Source organism: Eublepharis macularius, chromosome 6, assembly GCF_028583425.1.
Source record: "Eublepharis macularius isolate TG4126 chromosome 6, MPM_Emac_v1.0, whole genome shotgun sequence".
NCBI classification, from domain to species: domain Eukaryota; kingdom Metazoa; phylum Chordata; class Lepidosauria; order Squamata; family Eublepharidae; genus Eublepharis; species Eublepharis macularius.
In genome coordinates, this window is record NC_072795.1 from 143,817,952 (window position 1) to 143,835,362 (window position 17,411).

The following is a 17,411-nucleotide window of genomic DNA, read 5'->3' on the forward strand; positions in this document are numbered from 1 at the left end:
GTACCCCTGCTTATTGGTGTAGCGTCAACAGTGCGTGACAGCACCCTTGCATTACCAGTGGACAATGTGCGTGAGCAATCAGGGCCAGGCCCACCCATCTTTTTTGCTGCTGGGAGGGAATATGGCTGGTGCTGCCCAGATTCAATCATTTCCCCAAATCAAACTGGAAACCAAGGGCCATGTGCTATTCTCATATTTACCTCTAGACTTGTTCAAAAATTCTGCAGCCAAACCAAGCTCCAGACTTCAAAGCTGTCTTGCGTTGGTGACCACTAAATCAATAGAGATGGACACGGGCATCTTTTCTTGAGGAACTATATATCCAATTGGGGTCGTTTGTCCCCTTTTGAGCCTCAGTGCAGCAGAGAACACGACCAATTTAAGAAGTTGTCCTATAATCATGTTGGAGCTTGCACCAACGTAACATGGTCATGATCTTATACTGTCCCCAGAGCAAAGTCAACAGCCTCTGTCTATTCCACTCTGTCCTTATTGGACCCCCTGGCCAGTCTTTCCCACTGCCTCTGGGGTGCCTAGGCTGTTGTCTGCCTCTTTCATTTCTTCCCTGTTCCACCTGATCCAGAATCACGTGCTTTAAGGGAGCACAGAGCAATGCAACAAACATCTGAGATTTCTGCCCCAAAGATTACTCACAAAGTAAAAATTTTATGAGTGAAAAAATCTGATGTTTAAATGATTGATAAGAGAGCAGGAGGACAAGACAGAAGATTGTAACCATTGAGGGACAGAAAGCTCCAGGTATATCCAAGTTGCAATTAGTTGCAAGGATGTATCCATCTTCCTCTGTACAAAATGTCCAGGTAGAATGATCTTCAAAAAACAACTTCTCGAAAAGGCACAGCTCATTTCTCATAAAGAAAAGTGAATTCATTTGTAACTGTTCAATAAATATGTGGAGGCAAAGAATGCTATATAAGCAAGAAATGCAGCTGAGAGAGAGAGAGAAAGAGGAAAGGCCCCATACTAGAAAAAGGCAGCTGTGATTTTTCTTCTACCAGAACTGGAACAGCATGAACCTGTGACTGTACAGTGCAGTCAGGATGTTCAAAAGTAACTTGGCAGTGAAAGATCAGTTATAAAGGGTGGGTGTGAAATTAATTTCAGTAGGGAGCCAAGGGGATCTGGCCTCTCCATTTTGGCACAGGAGAAAAATTGTATTGCTTTGCGGTTCTGCATATGAAATCTGTTTCTAACTTGAGCTGAGCCCTGTTGAGGACAGGGGTTCAGTAAAAAGGAAGAAGGAGAAACTCTCTGAATGGCAACGATTTGCTTGATTGCTTTCTTTGAAAACTGCTGGGAAGAGACAACATCCGGGAGTCAGGCAGTCAAATGAGCTGCATAACTAAATCCCCCAATATTATATTCTGGCTCCTCTTGGTGCTTGGACAGCTGTGCTGGAAAAACCCAGTAGTGACCATTTGTGTTCTATTATTGAGACCTAGCTGATATTGAAGGGCTAATATTTTTGGAGATATTGAAGGCACAATTGCAAATGATTCCAATGAGAAGGAAAAATGGGAGGAACCTGAAGAAGCCAGAGTGGATTCATAAACACCTTTCTAATGAGCTGAGAATTTAAAAAAAAAGACATGTTTTTGAAATGGAAGGAAGGGCATTGACCATGAGCTAATAGCCAGTGGTTGTAGGGAGAGTGTTTGAAAGCCTAACACTCAGTATGAGCTTAGGATCGAGAGAGATGCTAAATCCAGGAGTCAGGCAGTCAAATGAGCTGCATAACTAAATCCCCCAATATTATATTCTGGCTCCTCTTGGTGCTTGGACAGCACTCTTGTACAGACACCTCTGCTGAAATAGCGATGATCGGCCTTCGGAAACTCAGTGATCAAAATCCAAACAGAATCCCGCTGTTTGATGTATCTAATAAAACTAGCTTGTCCCCTCGCCCCCGGGGCTTCAGGAATTGTCGGACTTGGCTCTTGCTCTGGTTCTTCACTGTCTGCTTTTCACAGTTACAGAAAATGAGGGAAGGGGAGGGGGAAGGGAGGGAATAACTCATTTATTTCCTCATCCATCCAAATCATTATAGTGCTGATGGGCATTTCTGTGCATAACATTTCCACTGTATGCCAATCATTACATCATTGCCACTAGCTGGGGGTGGGGTGCTTTTTGATTTTGTGAGCAATGGGGGGTCTCAGTTTGCTACTTGGGTGTTCCACTCTACTCTCTGTGCTGGTGCAGTGCCTAGAGAGGCAAAACATTAACTTGTGTCACCCGGAATGCAGACTTTGCTGACGGTGGTGGGGTGTTGAGGTAGCGCATCGGCAAGATTTTCTTGAAGTCTGTTAATGAGGGTTACATAGAGGGAGAGGCTTGGCCACGCTACACCCCCGTCATCATCAGCAGCAGCAGCATGCCTTGTTGCTTGTACCTTCTGGAAGGCAGGCAGGCTGCTTCAGAGAGGACTGTGGGGTGAGACAGAGACAGGCGTTTCCCATCTCACTGAAAAGCAGGTCCAAACAAGACAAGACGTGAGAGATCTGTGAGAGAAGGATCTGACAATTCTGCTGTGCAACTGATATTCTGCTGCGCAACTGAGATCTCCTGGCATCTTTTATTTTGTTAAGAGGCAACTGTGCTCTTTCTCAATACAAGTTTCTTTCTCGATACACCTGACGTGAGTTGGCCGGGGACGGAGTCTGCAGTCCGTTGTATAGATAGCCTCACAAACCCAGCAAACAGGGAGTTTGGCAGGGGATTGTAGGAAAGACTGGAGCATTTTCTGTATGGATCTAAGCAACATGGTTGGTGAGGGAGCTGAGGCAGCAACCTGCAATATCTGTGCTATGTATGTTATGGTGCTTAAGGGTAGCAGAAATTACACTTACAGCAAGTGTAAGCTGGTGGCAAACCACTTCTGATAGTCTCTTGCCATGAAAACACCGCCAGGGTCGCCGTACGTCAGCTGTGACCTGAGAGCACCACACACACACACACACACACACACACACACACACAAGCTGGTAGCCTTACTGGAAGAGAAGGTGCGAAGGCTTGAGACATGCCTAGCCACACAATCTTATCAGGGAAGATGGAGAGTTCTTGGACAGAACACATGAAGCCCTCTTGGGAGGGCAGGAGGAGGAGGAGGAGGAGGAGGAGGAGGAAAGTGTCTCAGGAAAGGGAAGGGCACCAAATATGGGAAGAAGAAAAGTGGAAGGATGGGGTTCACTGGAACAGGGAAATCAGATGTTCTGAACCTTTACTGCTAAGTGATCAGTTCCAGGACCTCTCCATAAATATTCACTCTGAACTGCTAGAATGCTGCTCCAGGTTCCACAGAGTTCAAAGGAAGTTTGTTAGCCCCCTGCGGATGACAGGACTTGTCTTTCTGTCCCCCCAAAAGAGGAGGAGATGTGTGGTGATTGGGGACTCCCTACTGAGTGGAATAGAGGCTATAAAGTGTGCTGGCTGACTAAACTTGTCATCTCTAGATGACACGGTACCAAGAACACATATCTAGGATGTGACCGAAAGGCTAAAGACTCATCAAGCCCACAGATCAGTATCCCTTCCTGCTAATTCACGTGGGAACAAATGATGCTGCCAAGCACAGCCTGGGATGTATCAAAAGGAACCATGAGGCTCTGAGTAAAAAAGCGAAGGACTTTGGAGCGCAGGTTGTGATCTTGCCCCTTCTTGTTGATGGCCATGGCTTAGGAAAAAGGAGAATGGAAATAAATCCATAGCTGCACAGATGGTGTTGTCAGGAAAGGTTTGGCTTCAACCATTTGAGATAAAGAACTTCTGTTGGGACATGGTTTGCACCTCATGTGGGTAGGGAAAAATGGCTTGGGCATGAGCCTCAGAAGCCTGATAGGGAGGGCTTTAAACTAAACCCTGTGAGGGAGGGAGACAAACACCCAAAAGCCATGCGATGCCAATCACTGGAAATAAGAGCACTGATGATGACGAGCCAGGCGGGGCCCATATGCCGGGACCCATTAATTTGCAGGCACAGTCAAAGACAAAGCAGCCAGGGTGCACAATGCATTGATTCTGATGTATCTACACTAATGCAGAGTATGGGAAACAAACCTGAAATCTTAATATAAAAAGGGAACAAAGACCTAAAAGGCATTAGATTTGTGCATAGGAGTTTGTTTCATTTCTTTTGTTCCAAAGGAACTGTTAGATTATTGGGTTATTCCATATGGTTTTGTTTCATTATTGTTTTTTGTTATTGTTTTGTTTTTATAATTCTGTTTCCTTATTACTTCCCGTTGGTTTCAATGTAATCCCTCCCCCCTCTCCCGGGTCTGTACCTTCCAGGCTTTCTATCTAAACCGGACAAAACTCAGGTGGGTCACTGTACTCAACTAGGATAGTTACACTGCCAATATCAGAGAGAAAGAATAAAGCCCCCCCCACCCCCGTTTTGAGGCCAAGGTGTCCACGTTTGACATTAAATTCTATTGATAGGAGTAGGAAACAGCAACACATAAAGGCGCTTGGGGAATTGTCACTGCAGCCCCTTAGCTTGAAGGACAGTAGCTTGGGCTTGCGGGGAGAGTGCAACTGCTGCTTTTTGAAAAACACGCCTTCCGCTCTCTCCCTCCCTCTCCCTCTGTCAGATCTGCCCCTCCATGTTGAAAATTCTTTCCACCAGAGTAAGAAGATCCCCTGCCAGGCATGATGTGCGGTGTTTTTGCACCGATGCCAGATAAAATATTGTAATATGAATGAAATGAATGTAGGTGTGAAAAAAATAAATAAAATTGAAGTGTTGTGGTTGGGTTACACTTGGGACACCCAGACATACAACACAGGCCAAGTTACACAGGACAGACAAATTCCAAATTAATTGTAATTCCCAAAGAATCACGGCAGCTTCAGTTGGGGTGGGGGGTTCACAGTTAAAATCAAAAAGGTTTGGTAGGAGAAAAACACTGAGGCAAGACACAGTCAGAGCAAGTCACATACTAAATCAAAGAACTAATGAAACTAATGGGGATAATAATGACATAGTTTGTAGACCGCTCTGAGTGGTCATTAAGTTGTCCTGAATTGCAGTATATACATTGAATGTTGTTGTTGTTGTTGTTGTTGTTGTTATGGCTCTTTGATAGCCAAGGTGCAGGAGAGCTGTGCTGGAAAAACCCAGTAGTGACCATTTGTGTTCTATTACTGAGACCTAGCTGATATTGAAGGGCTAATATTTTTGGAGATATTGAAGGCACAATTGCAAATGATTCCAATGAGAAGGAAAAATGGGAGGAACCTGAAGAAGCCAGAGTGGATTCATAAACCCCTTTCTAATGAGCTGAGAATTAAAAAAAAAGACATGTTTTTGAAATGGAAGGAAGGGCATTGACCATGAGCTAATAGCCAGTGGTTGTAGGGAGAGTGTTTGAAAGCCTAACACTCAGTATGAGCTTAGGATCAAGAGAGATGCTAAACACAGCACAAGGGATTCTTTGGTTATGTTCAGAGCAAGGGGAAAAAACCAAAAAAGTGGTAGGCCCATTGTGTGGGGAGGAAAATGAATTTTAACAGATGACAGAGGGAAGAACGGTTCAGTTCCTACTTTGCCTTGGACTTCTCTTGCATGAGAAACTGCTCAACCTGGCAAAAAGACAACATGTGATGAAGGGAGTTTCAGTCTAGGATAGGCAGAGGGCTGGTACAGAAACAGTTAACTTCCTTAAATGGAATCAAGCCCTCAGGACCAAATCCTAGAATGCTAAAGAAACTAGCTGATGTAATTTCGGAGCCACTTTCTATCATCTTTGAGAATTTTTGGAGACTAGTGAGCTGCCAGAAGACTGGAGGTGGGCAAATGTCCCCATCTTCCTCCCAAGCTATCCAATATAGCAGACTGACAAACTGATCACCTCTCCAGGAGCCTTGATACCGGCAGGGTGGGAAAGAAGTGCTCGAGGATGACATCAACTGGCAACACCAGCTGTCAAGAAACTCAGTGATGGCCAGAGGAGTTAACTGAGCCGGTTGGGGAGGTGGGAGTGGGGAACAGTGGAAGGGTGGTGGCTAATGGGGAGACCTTACCCTCTGTGTGAGGAAAGTTAAAAGAGCATTCTGCATAATCAATTGCTGGCTAACAAAACTTTTACCATATTACTCAAAAACAAAATGAACCCAAACCAAACAAATTAAAATTTCCCTGCACATCCTATTATATAAAAGGCAAGCTGTATTGCTGACAACTCACCTCTTATCCTGGTGTGCTTCCAGAGGGCGCTGCTGGGGTGGGAAGCCCAAGCAAGGTAGCCCAACACTCCAGAGAGCACGCCACAGTGGGAAGTGCAGGAGAGATGTCCTGTCTCTTCCTCCCCCCACCCCCACCCCGCATGCACCTGGCAGCGATAGGGGCAGGTGTCAGGCTCTGGATGACAGGATATGGCAGACAGATCCCTGGGTCATTATAGGAGGTAAGCATCTAAGTAGCTTGAGTAGAAATTTGACAAGAATGACAACATGGGAAAATTACATCTCTTTTCTACCCTGCTTTTCTTCCCCCTCCCAATTCCCGAACACTTCCTTGCCGCTTTTTCAGTGTGAGAACATTTTGCATATTTGTGCTATCACGCTGCACCACTAAGAAGAAAGACATATCATAGTCCGAGGGAAAGGCCAAGGTCGTAATTTGGCCAGGATCAGACATGGAGCAGGTAGCAATACCCACCCTCTTCACCCAACCAGGATTAGGAGCAGAGTAGGTAGAAGTGCCCATCACCCCTTCACCTGGCAGTAAAGTGTGGAGCAGGTGGCAATGCCTGCCCCCCTTCACTTGTCCAGGAGCAGGCATGGAGCAGGTGGCAATGTGCCCCCCTTCACCCAGCCAGCATCAGATGTGGAGCAAGTGGCAATGCCCCCCGTTTCACCCGGCTAGGATCAGGAGGGGAGCAGGTAGCAATGCCCTTGCCCCCTTCACCTAGCGGGAATCAGGTGTGGAGCAGGCGGCAATGATTACCCCCTTCACTTGGCTAGGATCAGGCACAGAGCAGGCAGTAATGTCCCCCTCACACAGCTGGGATCAGGAGCTGAGCAGGCGGCTATGTGCCCCCTTTCGCCTGGCCAGAATCAGGAGTGGAGCAGATGGCAATGCCCCCCTTTCACCCAGCTGGGATCACGAATAGAGCTGGTGGCAATGCCCACTCCCTGTTCACTCAGCAGGGATCAGGAGCAGAGCAGGCAGCAATGCCTACCTGCCCGACCTCCCCTTTCTAGAGCCTGTTGTATTCCCCCCCACACACACAACGGGCTTTCTTGCTAGTCTCTAATAACGTTGCTACAGTAGCCTAACTAGGGTGTGGCAACAGGAGCAGATGTCCCTGTCTCAACCTGGATTGGTCACAAAAAACAGAGCTCCACAGATAATGGCTGTTTCCACACAGCTGCTCTTTCATGCCTTTTGCCGCATTTTGTGTGTGTTTTGCTGAATCGCTCTGAAAACTCAGCTTCCACACACACTCCCCAAAAGCGCTTACCTTGCAGTTTTGGAGGGGAGGTTGCACACTTCTGGCAGGCCTCCCTTTCAATTTTTTTTTGCTCTGCATATGCACGATTGCATGCTGAGAGCTTCAGGGGAGGAGCTGGGCTGTGATGGGACAATTCCTCAGAGCACCTTAACTGTTCACATGCCCAAGAATGCAGAAGAAGCACTCCGTCAACCCACGGGAAAAGAAAAGACCAGGGAAAGTGTGGTCTCAGAAAAGGCACTAAAAAAAACAGAAACCAAGCTGTCGGCAAGCGGTTTGCAAATGGAGACATCTGGAATCATGGGGGAAAGCTGCCCGTGTTCCCTGAGTGGGCCGTCCCTATAAGGACATGTCGAAACGGCCAATGTCTCATATTTACAGATTTTATTTATTTATATTGGATTTATTTATATATTGGATTTATATCCCACACTCCTCGCAGGCAGGCTCGGTCACAACATCATATTACCAGCAATGACAGCAATATATAAATACCATAAAATACTATAAAATATAACTTAAAACCATATAAAACAGATTCAAAGATAACTACATTTATTTATTTAAAATTTGTAGTGTTTGTTTTCTGTTTGGTTACTAGGGGTGTGCACTGAAAAAATTCTTTTTTCAGTTTGTTTCTAAGTTTCTGAATGAGCTATTTACCGTTACAGTTTTTTCCCGGTTGGAGCATTGCTGGTTTGGACCGAATCCCTTTTTTCCCCCTGTTATGAGTTTCAGCCCCATTCTTTGCAATGAGACCCTTGAGGCTCTTTGGGGCAGCTGCTTTTGCAGGTAGTGGCACCAAGATGCATGTTCCCCCTAAATAGGTCTACTCAAATGTAAGTCCCATGTTAGTCAATAGTGCTTACAGCCAGGAAACTGTCTTTAGGTTTGCAGCCTATGATTGAAATCTACAAGGGCTTCTATCAAGTTAGGTTGACTGAACAGACCACTTGCTCCCCTCCCAGCGGCACTTTTCCTCACGGTAGCCAATCATCCAAGTGCCCTGATGGGGGTGGGGGAAGAGAGATCAGTGCCTGTGTACCACCACAATAAATAAATAAATAAAAGAAGCACGTTCCCCCTTTTCTTCAATGGAGTTAAACGAATGTGTCCCAAAACAATACGTGGGGAGGGCTCTCCCTTTGCAAAGACCTCATTGGCCAGGAGGAAAATGCCATAGCCTGGGCAGCACCAGAAGAAAAAAAAAGGATGCACTCATGCACATTTCACACATTTCCTCTTCCAGCCAACTGAGCTAATTTGGTGGTGTAATTTGGTGGGTTCTGACTGGCGAATGCTGTTTCTGAACACAAGACGTTGCCATGCTGGTCCAGTGCCTGCCTGCCTGCGACTGCTGCTGCCAGATGCTAAGAAGCAAAATGAAACAGATGTACCTTGATGGGAGGGTGCTGTTATAGCTGGGTTTCTTGTATTTGGTTACCATTCCAGAAGTCGCTTTTTTAAAAAGGAAACAGCAAATTCTGAGTGTATTTCCAGCTAGGTTTCTTTAAAAAAAATTCACACCCCTATTGGTTACTAAGGTACGTTTTCAAGATGGCAGATGTAAAGCCAGATATCAACTTGCTGAAATGAGTGAAACAGCCCAGGCAGGGAAGCATTTCCTGCAGAATCTCACTGGCTCCGCATGTTCAGCCCAGCAAGTCGAAGAGCATTTAGTCCTTCGATTCTGTTATTGCAGGAAGGGCAGCCCACCAGCCCTGCTGTGTGACTATGCGGAGCGTTCCTGATTGGACAGGGGGAGCCATCGGCTCTAATGCCCCGTAACTTCTGAGACGATTCCAGCTCAGTGTCCAGCAGCAGGAGCTTGGGAGCGTCCCCTGCCCAACGTCTTGCCTCGTGCCATATTTCACCAATGACTTCTCTCCGTGTTAGTCCCGGGACAGTAACTTCTATAATCTATGTCATGTTTTTAACAATGATTCTTTTACTTATTTAATGTGATGGAGCTTGAGATAATGCTTTGGAATTTGTGTGGGCAGAAGTAATGGGTTGCGTCCTCTTTCACTGTGTTGAAAACGCTGGATGCCTCAGCCTGGGAAGAATTCCATCCAGGAATATGAACTTGCCATTGAGTGGGTCACAGCACTAGTCCATCTGGTAGGATACGTGGCATTCAATTTTCATATGAATCAGTTCCTTAACCCCCATACCTTTAAATACAGTCAAAATTTCCTCTGCAATTTTCTTGTAACTCTCACCCACTTTGCTCTCTTTGCAGGTGTCCAACCTCTATCTCTATGACAGTGTGCTCATGTTGGCCAACGCCTTCCATAGAAAGCTGGAGGACAGGAAATGGCACAGCATGGCCAGCTTGAACTGTATGAGGAAGTCCACCAAGCCTTGGAATGGAGGCCGATCCATGCTGGAGACTATTAAGAAGGTAAGAGTCAGCAAACAGAAGGCCAGTGTGTGTCATTCACTGAGCAGACAAGTTTGCCGAGTTCTGTTCTGAGGGACAAGCATTAGGGTATGGTAATAGGCTGAAGGAAAAAGCAAAGTTCCTAAAGACCAGCCAATAGTGAGAGAGCAAGCAAGAGAATCACAAGGCGAGTTCTCAGTATAGCTAAGGATCTTCAGGCTAGCCTGCTTGCAGCTTCTTCCTGCTTCTTTCTATAAGGCTGCTGAGAGGCTGGTGTTAAAGGAATCAGGGCAAGGCTGAGAGCCAAGCTACATGTGACGCCCGACACAGGTTGGACACTTGTCAGCTTCCCTCAAGTTTTGATGGGAACTGTAGGCATCCTGGTCTTGCAGCTGTAATGGAGTGCCAAGCTGTAAAACCAGGACGCCTACATTTCCCATCAAAACTTGAGGGAAGCTGACAAGTGTCCAACCTATGTCAGGCGTCACTTGTAGCTTGGCTCTGAGAAGGAGCAATTCTTGGCACAGAAATCAGAAAGTGGCCAAGTCTTCACACAAAAGGCTCCCCAGTGTTGGCGTTCTCCCTCCACTTCTGAACAACTTCTTTTCTTCTTTAAGCATCTCCCACTGATACTCCCCCTCTCCTCTTTCCTTGGGAGTTCTCCCATTCCCATCACAGCAGCACAATTACTCTTTATCCTTCTCAAAGGACGTGACGTGAGTAATAGATCCGCTGCCTGATGGACCCCAGCCTGCAATCCGGGAGGGTCTCCTGCCTTCCTCTGCACTTGCTTCCCACAGCTAAGTTAGGAAGAAGGGTCGTTCTCTGATTTGTCCTTAATACACTTAGATAGGATTTTCATTATGAACCAGGTATTCATGCGCAAGAATCCTAATTGCCTCTGCCGCACTTTAAATTATCCTGTCCCTGCTTAAGGAAAATTTGGCAGCGCAGTCAGTTTTGAGGTATGGGCCTGCTGCCATATCAAAATTGTTGTTCCTGACTTTTCTATAAAAAAAACTCTTACCGCAACCCATATTCTTTTCTTTATTTGTGGGGAGAGAAAGAAATGGTTATTTGCACTCTCGTTCAACCAGATGATGATGATGATGATGATGATGATGATGATGATAAATAACATTTGATTCATATACCGCCCTTTGGGACAATTTAATGCCCACTCAGAGCGGTTTACAAGGAAGGCCCCATCACACAGCAAAATGATAAGAGGGGAAAAAAAACCCAAACAAACTGTGGCTCGTCTATGAATTTTGGAAATCATCTTTCTTACGCACCCCCATTACTCTTCAACATGTTCTACACTAACAGCCGATCTTGCTGAAGCCCAGCAACAATATTATACTTATACATGGTTAGCCCTAACTGTGGATTGTGGCCATAACTAGGTTGGCCCCAAGTGTACAGTAAAACTGTGGCTTAGCTTGCTAAAATCAGCCTGGTCCTTGTAGAGAGGTACCAATGAAAGCTGTTTGTTCCCTGGAAAACAATTCCATAACGTTGGGTTTGTTTGGTGCCGATATATTGCTTAACTATGATTAATACAAGTTTGGTTTCATATCTTGGGTTGTGATTATGAACATACAAACATGCACTTTTGTGTTTCTTTCAGAATCAATTTATGATGTTTAGCAATAAGCCATCACAAAATTTACAAAAATCCCACTAATTAAAATACAATTATATATACAGTACAGATTTACCAATAAACAAAAAGAGATCAACTAAAACAAAAGTTAATTAGAACCAAAATTCAATTTGTTGATTACAGGTTCAGGTAATGCCCTCTTTCTTTTCAAAATTAGATCTTCATAGCAGCAACGGCAAAGAGTGAAACTCTGTATGTAACATGCACAGCAATATCAGTGTTGTTTAGGAACCTTTTCATTGTCAATGTTCCAGATTTGTTTCCTTTATGCCATTTGTATTTAATTGGCCTATAAATAGGAGCCACAGTAGTAATTTGGAGTAATCTCATTAGTATGGTTGGGGAAAAGGAGAATTCAGTTTCATCCCAAATTGGGAGAACTCAAAAACTGGAATTTCCAAGTCAAAACAGTATCCTTGCAAAATGTGGTAGCCTCCATAGGTCTACAATGAAATATTTTCTTCTTTTTAAAGTTAGAACCGAGTTAAAGCATCTAAAGCACTTTCAATTTATTAGATGAGTCTTTGCCAACATTCTCTACTGTCGCCAAACGATAGCTTCTTTTGTATGTGGGCTATTGTAGAGTATTTGCTGGATGAGGCAATATTTATTTCACTTACACATACTTGCAAGATATTTTGAGATATGTGTAAAAGGAGCTTTGATTTTTAGTCCTAAAATTTTGGACCCTGTTCCCTTAGGGCCATATTACTGGACTCACAGGTGTTATGGAGTTCAGAGAAGATGGTGCCAACCCCTACGTCCAGTTTGAAATACTTGGAACCAGCTACAGCGAAACATTTGGCAAGGATGTGCGGAGGGTAACAATGTTTTCTTTTTTTCCCCCTTCCCCACAATAAAAGAATCATACTATGCTTTCAAGGGGGAAAATGTTATTGTTTTAAAATGAATGGTAGAAGCACTTTTGCTCACAGTGCTGAAGCTGTGGTAATAATATTTTCTAATTTCTCATGCACTTAAACCATAAAAGATAACAACTTTAGACTGTCAGGAGGGAGTCCAGCAAATTGTTCACAAATGCACCACATTCCTTAATATCTTCCAACACTGATGCTGTGAGCATGTTGCTTGAGATGGCCCTGCTCTGCTTCTAGGTCTTTTCAAGTGAATTATGGTATGGTTGGTGTAACTAAGACTTGTCTTAATTGGGAAACGAAGAGAGTTATTAAATTTCTATTCTCTGTAAACCTTCCAGAGGAATCCAGTGAATGACAAGAAATAATGTTATATTGAAAGAATGATAAAATGAATATAGCAAAGCGGTCGCTGTGCCCCCTCCCCGCTCTCCTCCCCCACTTAGCACTCGCCTGCAACATAAACAGATGCTATTTTGCACTTCAGCTGTGTAAAATATTAGCCCAGTGTTTTTTTTTCTGAACCCCCACCCCCCAAATGCACACACTATTTCTCTACACCTCAGGAGGATTGTAGATCTTTATTTGCCAGGAAAACGCTGGTCAAGAAGAGACATGAGTCTCGTAGCACTGGAGATGTGTCCCCCCCCCCCCTTCTAGCATGAACGTTCATGGACTGGAGACTGCGTCTTTAAATGCTGTGAGTGAATCCTTTATATGCACACATTATTGTAGGAGAATCAGGAGTACCTCATAGCATCTGAAGAAGTGGAGCCTTGGGCATGAACAAAGCTCACACTGGAACAAAAATGTGTTGGTCTTTAAGGTGTGACTGGACTTTTCTTTATTTTTGCTTTTTACTATAGACTAACACCATATTCCTCTGGACATATTGGTCAAGACTGAGGTAGAAAGGAATAAGTTCAGCAGGGAAGAAATTTTGACAAGAAAATGGCCCAACAGGGTTTATAGTTAAACATTCTTTTCCCGCTGCCCTTTTCACCCTTGTTCCTTGCTTTGCACCAGAGAAGCAGGTGTCAGTCTTGAATTACACACAGTCCTGATGTGCAGTTGGCTCTCTGAAGGCAATAAATGTGTAGAGGAAACTTGACAATAGCCTAAGCTATGAAATGACTAGCCAGTTTGTTTGAAATATGTACCTACATTCTATTTGTAGAGGTCTGTGTGCGCATACCTGAATATCGCTAATATTTATGGCTCTGAGTCTTGCCTGGAGAGCACGTACTTTTTCACCTGCCAGCTGCTGGACCCACTGGATACGTCTCCGTTGTTGTGAGAGGTGGTTCTAACATTACAACAGACACTTTAGCATCGTTCACATTCGTGTATTGTACACTGGATATTCTGTTATACAAATTTACGTACAGATTAGTGTGGGTTAGAGGCTAGACCATTGGAAGGCCCAGATCCAAATCAGCCCATCTCTGTCTCTTGGCCCAACTAACCTCACAGGTTTGTTTGTGGGGGTAAAATAGGAAAAGACCATTTTATTTATTTATTTATTTATTTATTTATTTATTTATTTATTTATTTATTTATTTATTTATTTATTTATTTATTTATTTATTTATTTATTTATTTATTCATGCATGCTGCCTGAGTTCCTTGGAAAAACAGAATGACAACGTAACGGTTGTGCTGCAGCCATCCATTGCTGGGCATTATGCAATCAGGGCGATATAACAATTATGCACAAATGGAAGGTCCTCTGTGGACAAGGCAATCCAGCTGCAAAAGAGTGCCGATACCATAGATCATGTGGACTCAGGCAAAGGAAGTGGTAGGATCAGAGGTGGCGTATTGGGCGGGATGTAGAAGGAAGTCATTGGATCAAGTTGAATGAACTGGAGCTAATTACCATTTTTATTGGCCTGTGCCTTTACCAGATGTCTGATACAAAGAGGTTATGGAGATGAGGCTTTCTTCATCATCTTACCTACTTTATTTCTCCACGTTAGTCTCCTGTTACAGGCACAGATATGATAGAGGGGTCCCCCCCCAACTGTTTGAACCATCGCATAACACAGCAAGTGTTCAGACCTCAGATCCTCTTGCCCATCCCCCAAGGTGGCAACCATGGTTCGTCCTGTCTCCATTTTACCCATTATAACAATCCTTTGAGATAGTTTAGACTGAAAGACGATGACTGGCTCAAGGTCACCCAATGAGGCCCACGGCTGAGTTAGGATTTAAACCTGGGTCTTCAAGGTACAAGTTCAGTACTCAGACCACTGTCAGTAACGTGGTTAATAGAATTGTGATGTGTTGATTTTATCTATTTTGTGTTTCCAAATTAAAGTTTGTGTATAGTGGGGTTTGTGTGTGTGCAGTATGTCAGTTAAGTGAAATATATTCCAGATTTCCTGCCTTCTTCTTGTTCTTTGCTGCCATTGTATCCCAGATACGCTGCTGGTTCAGTGCCCCCCTTTTTACACTGCCTTTCCAGAAATTGTCATGCTAGTCCATCAGGAAGCGCATGGTGTAGATAATGTAGTTACAGTGTGGTAGCCAACCAGATGTGGTGCTGTGATAATTAACTGAAAACTAAAGCAACACTTTCATCTGATTTTGGAGCAACCCCACAAAATGTCGATAAAAGGGTGGGCACTTTTTGCTGCCTCTGAATGTTTCCCCTTTCAGCTGAATCCTAAACTATGGGTCGAGCTACAAGTGATGAATGACACTTGCTTGGCAAGTGAACAGACTCACGTGTATTCCTCCACGTAGTGATCAAGTGGAGAGCAAGTGAATGGCAAGTGAACAGGAGGAATACATATGAGGGCCAAGCTACACATGACGAATGACACTTGAACAGCAAGTGTATATCTCTGACTAAGAAAGCCCTATTGGGTTGGTTAAGGCACGTTAACTAAACAAACTGCATGCTGAAAGCCTCTCATCCACTCAAAGGTTAATACAGTCAAAGACCAGACAAGTAACTGCATACTACAATCTAATTAAAATATACAGCCTCACATCCAAGTTAGAGAACCAACAACTGTTTATTTGTCTAAAGAAATATATTTATATAAGTTTAGAGGAGAGAGAGAACTAGTAACGGCTCTAACTGGCTAGGATGGCATTAGATTATAAGTAGGCCATCTGCTTTATTTCTTTCCAGAGGAGACACCATATTGCCTCTCCTGGTGCATGCAGGGAAGAAGAGAGAGAGAGGAGGAGGAGAGAAGGGAAGGAAGGAAGTTCCCCTGGCAGGAAGGAGACTGATAGCAGCCTATCTATCTAATTGACTCTATGGTTGTTTCCTTCCTTTTTCTCTATTGGGGGTCTTGAAGGTCTGAGCAAAAGATGTCGCCAGTCCCTTCTTCTAACAAGCCCTATAGTTCAGACTTTCCACAGTAAATAGGCTCAAACAAGAGGGCATAATGTGTTTACTCTTTAGTAATGCAGCTGGGATCATTCAGAAACGTTCCAGAGAGGAAAAAAAACCCTTCTCTAATACCATTTTAATCCTGTGATGGAAGGTTATCTTAGCAACTCACAAGAAATTAAGCAAGTGCATAATAAATAGCCCATTAGTAGGGTACCCTTCCTGGTGGAAATTAAAGAGTATGTATTACATGTAATTATATAGCATTAGAAACATGGTTCTCTCTCAAGCCTTCTGAAGCAAACAGGACTTAGCAAAGCTTTACATTTCATCGGGGTTCTGCAAAGTGAATGTAGAGCCAGAAGGAGTCCTGCTAGAGTAGAGCTTTATTCTTCATTCAGAAGAAATGAGCTAATTTAATTGATTAAATATAGTGCCGATCTTTTCTTTCTTTCTTCTGCTGGCTGTTGGAATGCCGATACAAGAAAATAGAACAAAACTTCCCCATGGGAAACAATAATTCACATCCATTTTTCTTTCCACAGATACCCACAGTAACACAGGAGCCTCCTGAGCACATGTAATACCCCTGGGCATGTTGTTGGATCACAGAGCAAGACTGGATTTACTTAGGGCTTTTTTTCTGGGGAAAGAGGTGGTGGAGCTCAGTGAGTGGCCCTCGGAGAAAATGGTCACGTGGCTGGTGGCCCCGCCCCCTGGTCTCCAGACAGAGGGGAGTTGAGATGAGGGCAATCTCAACTCCCCTCTGTCTGGAGATCAGGGGGCGGGGCCACCAGCCACGTGACCATTTTCAAGAAGTTCTGGGACTCCATTCCACCGCGTTCCAGCTGAAAAAAAGCCCTGGATTTACTATACCCAATCACGTCCTTGAGAAAGAGAGCGAAACACGTACGTAGCTAGCAATCTTGTTGGATGTGGAGGTCTGGGATGTCTTCAGCTGTTTCCTTGAGGCTCCTGTGTTACTATGTGTATCTGTGGAAAGAAAAACAAAAAGACCAATCAACACAGAGGCATTGCTCAACGTAATACTTGCCAGAAAGATGCACTTGTGAGATCCTGTGTGGCCTCCATGGTTAGATGAACCTGCAAAAGGAGAAGAAACACAGCTTACAAGTAGGAGGAAACTAAGTTTACATCTAACAATTGTTTACAGCCGTGGCATGCAATGCTGCCTTGTCCAGGCCATATGCCGAGCAGGCGGCTGGATTAGATAAAGCACTTAACAGCAATCTTTTTGACCCTCCAGATGGTTTGAGGGACTCGTAGTTCCATAATTGTGTCATTGGGTGTATTTATTGACTGCTATGTGCCGAGAGGTGATGTTTAGGTGACGTAGTGATGTATAGTATTTATTGTTATTTACGAATGGGTATTTGTTAGATTTCACAACTGAGCATTTTTGCACATTATAAACTATTGTATTTATACTGAACAGATGTGAATTATTGTTTCCCACGGGGGATTCTTATCCTGTTTACCCTTGGAGGCCTTTTTAGATATGTGGCTGCTGGAATGCCATCAGGGCAAGTCTGCTGGGGGCTGGAGATCTCTCAGCCTCAGCAGGCATTTGGCAACCCTGGCCAAACTCCTCCACCCTCTTCCCAGTTACTGCCAGCAAGTCCTTGTGGCACAGCTA

The 17,411-nt window shown here is 44.3% G+C and overlaps 1 protein-coding gene across 1 annotated transcript in view; it reads left to right on the forward strand.

Moving 5' to 3' along the window:
- GRID1 (glutamate ionotropic receptor delta type subunit 1) overlaps positions 1 to 17,411 on the forward strand; it is a 1,143,434-nt gene that overhangs the window by 898,424 nt on the left and 227,599 nt on the right. The window contains exons 7-8 of the mRNA XM_054982944.1: positions 9,724 to 9,885; positions 12,232 to 12,351. Coding sequence (XP_054838919.1) covers positions 9,724 to 9,885; positions 12,232 to 12,351 — 282 coding nt within the window. The remainder of the gene's footprint in view (positions 1 to 9,723; positions 9,886 to 12,231; positions 12,352 to 17,411) is intronic.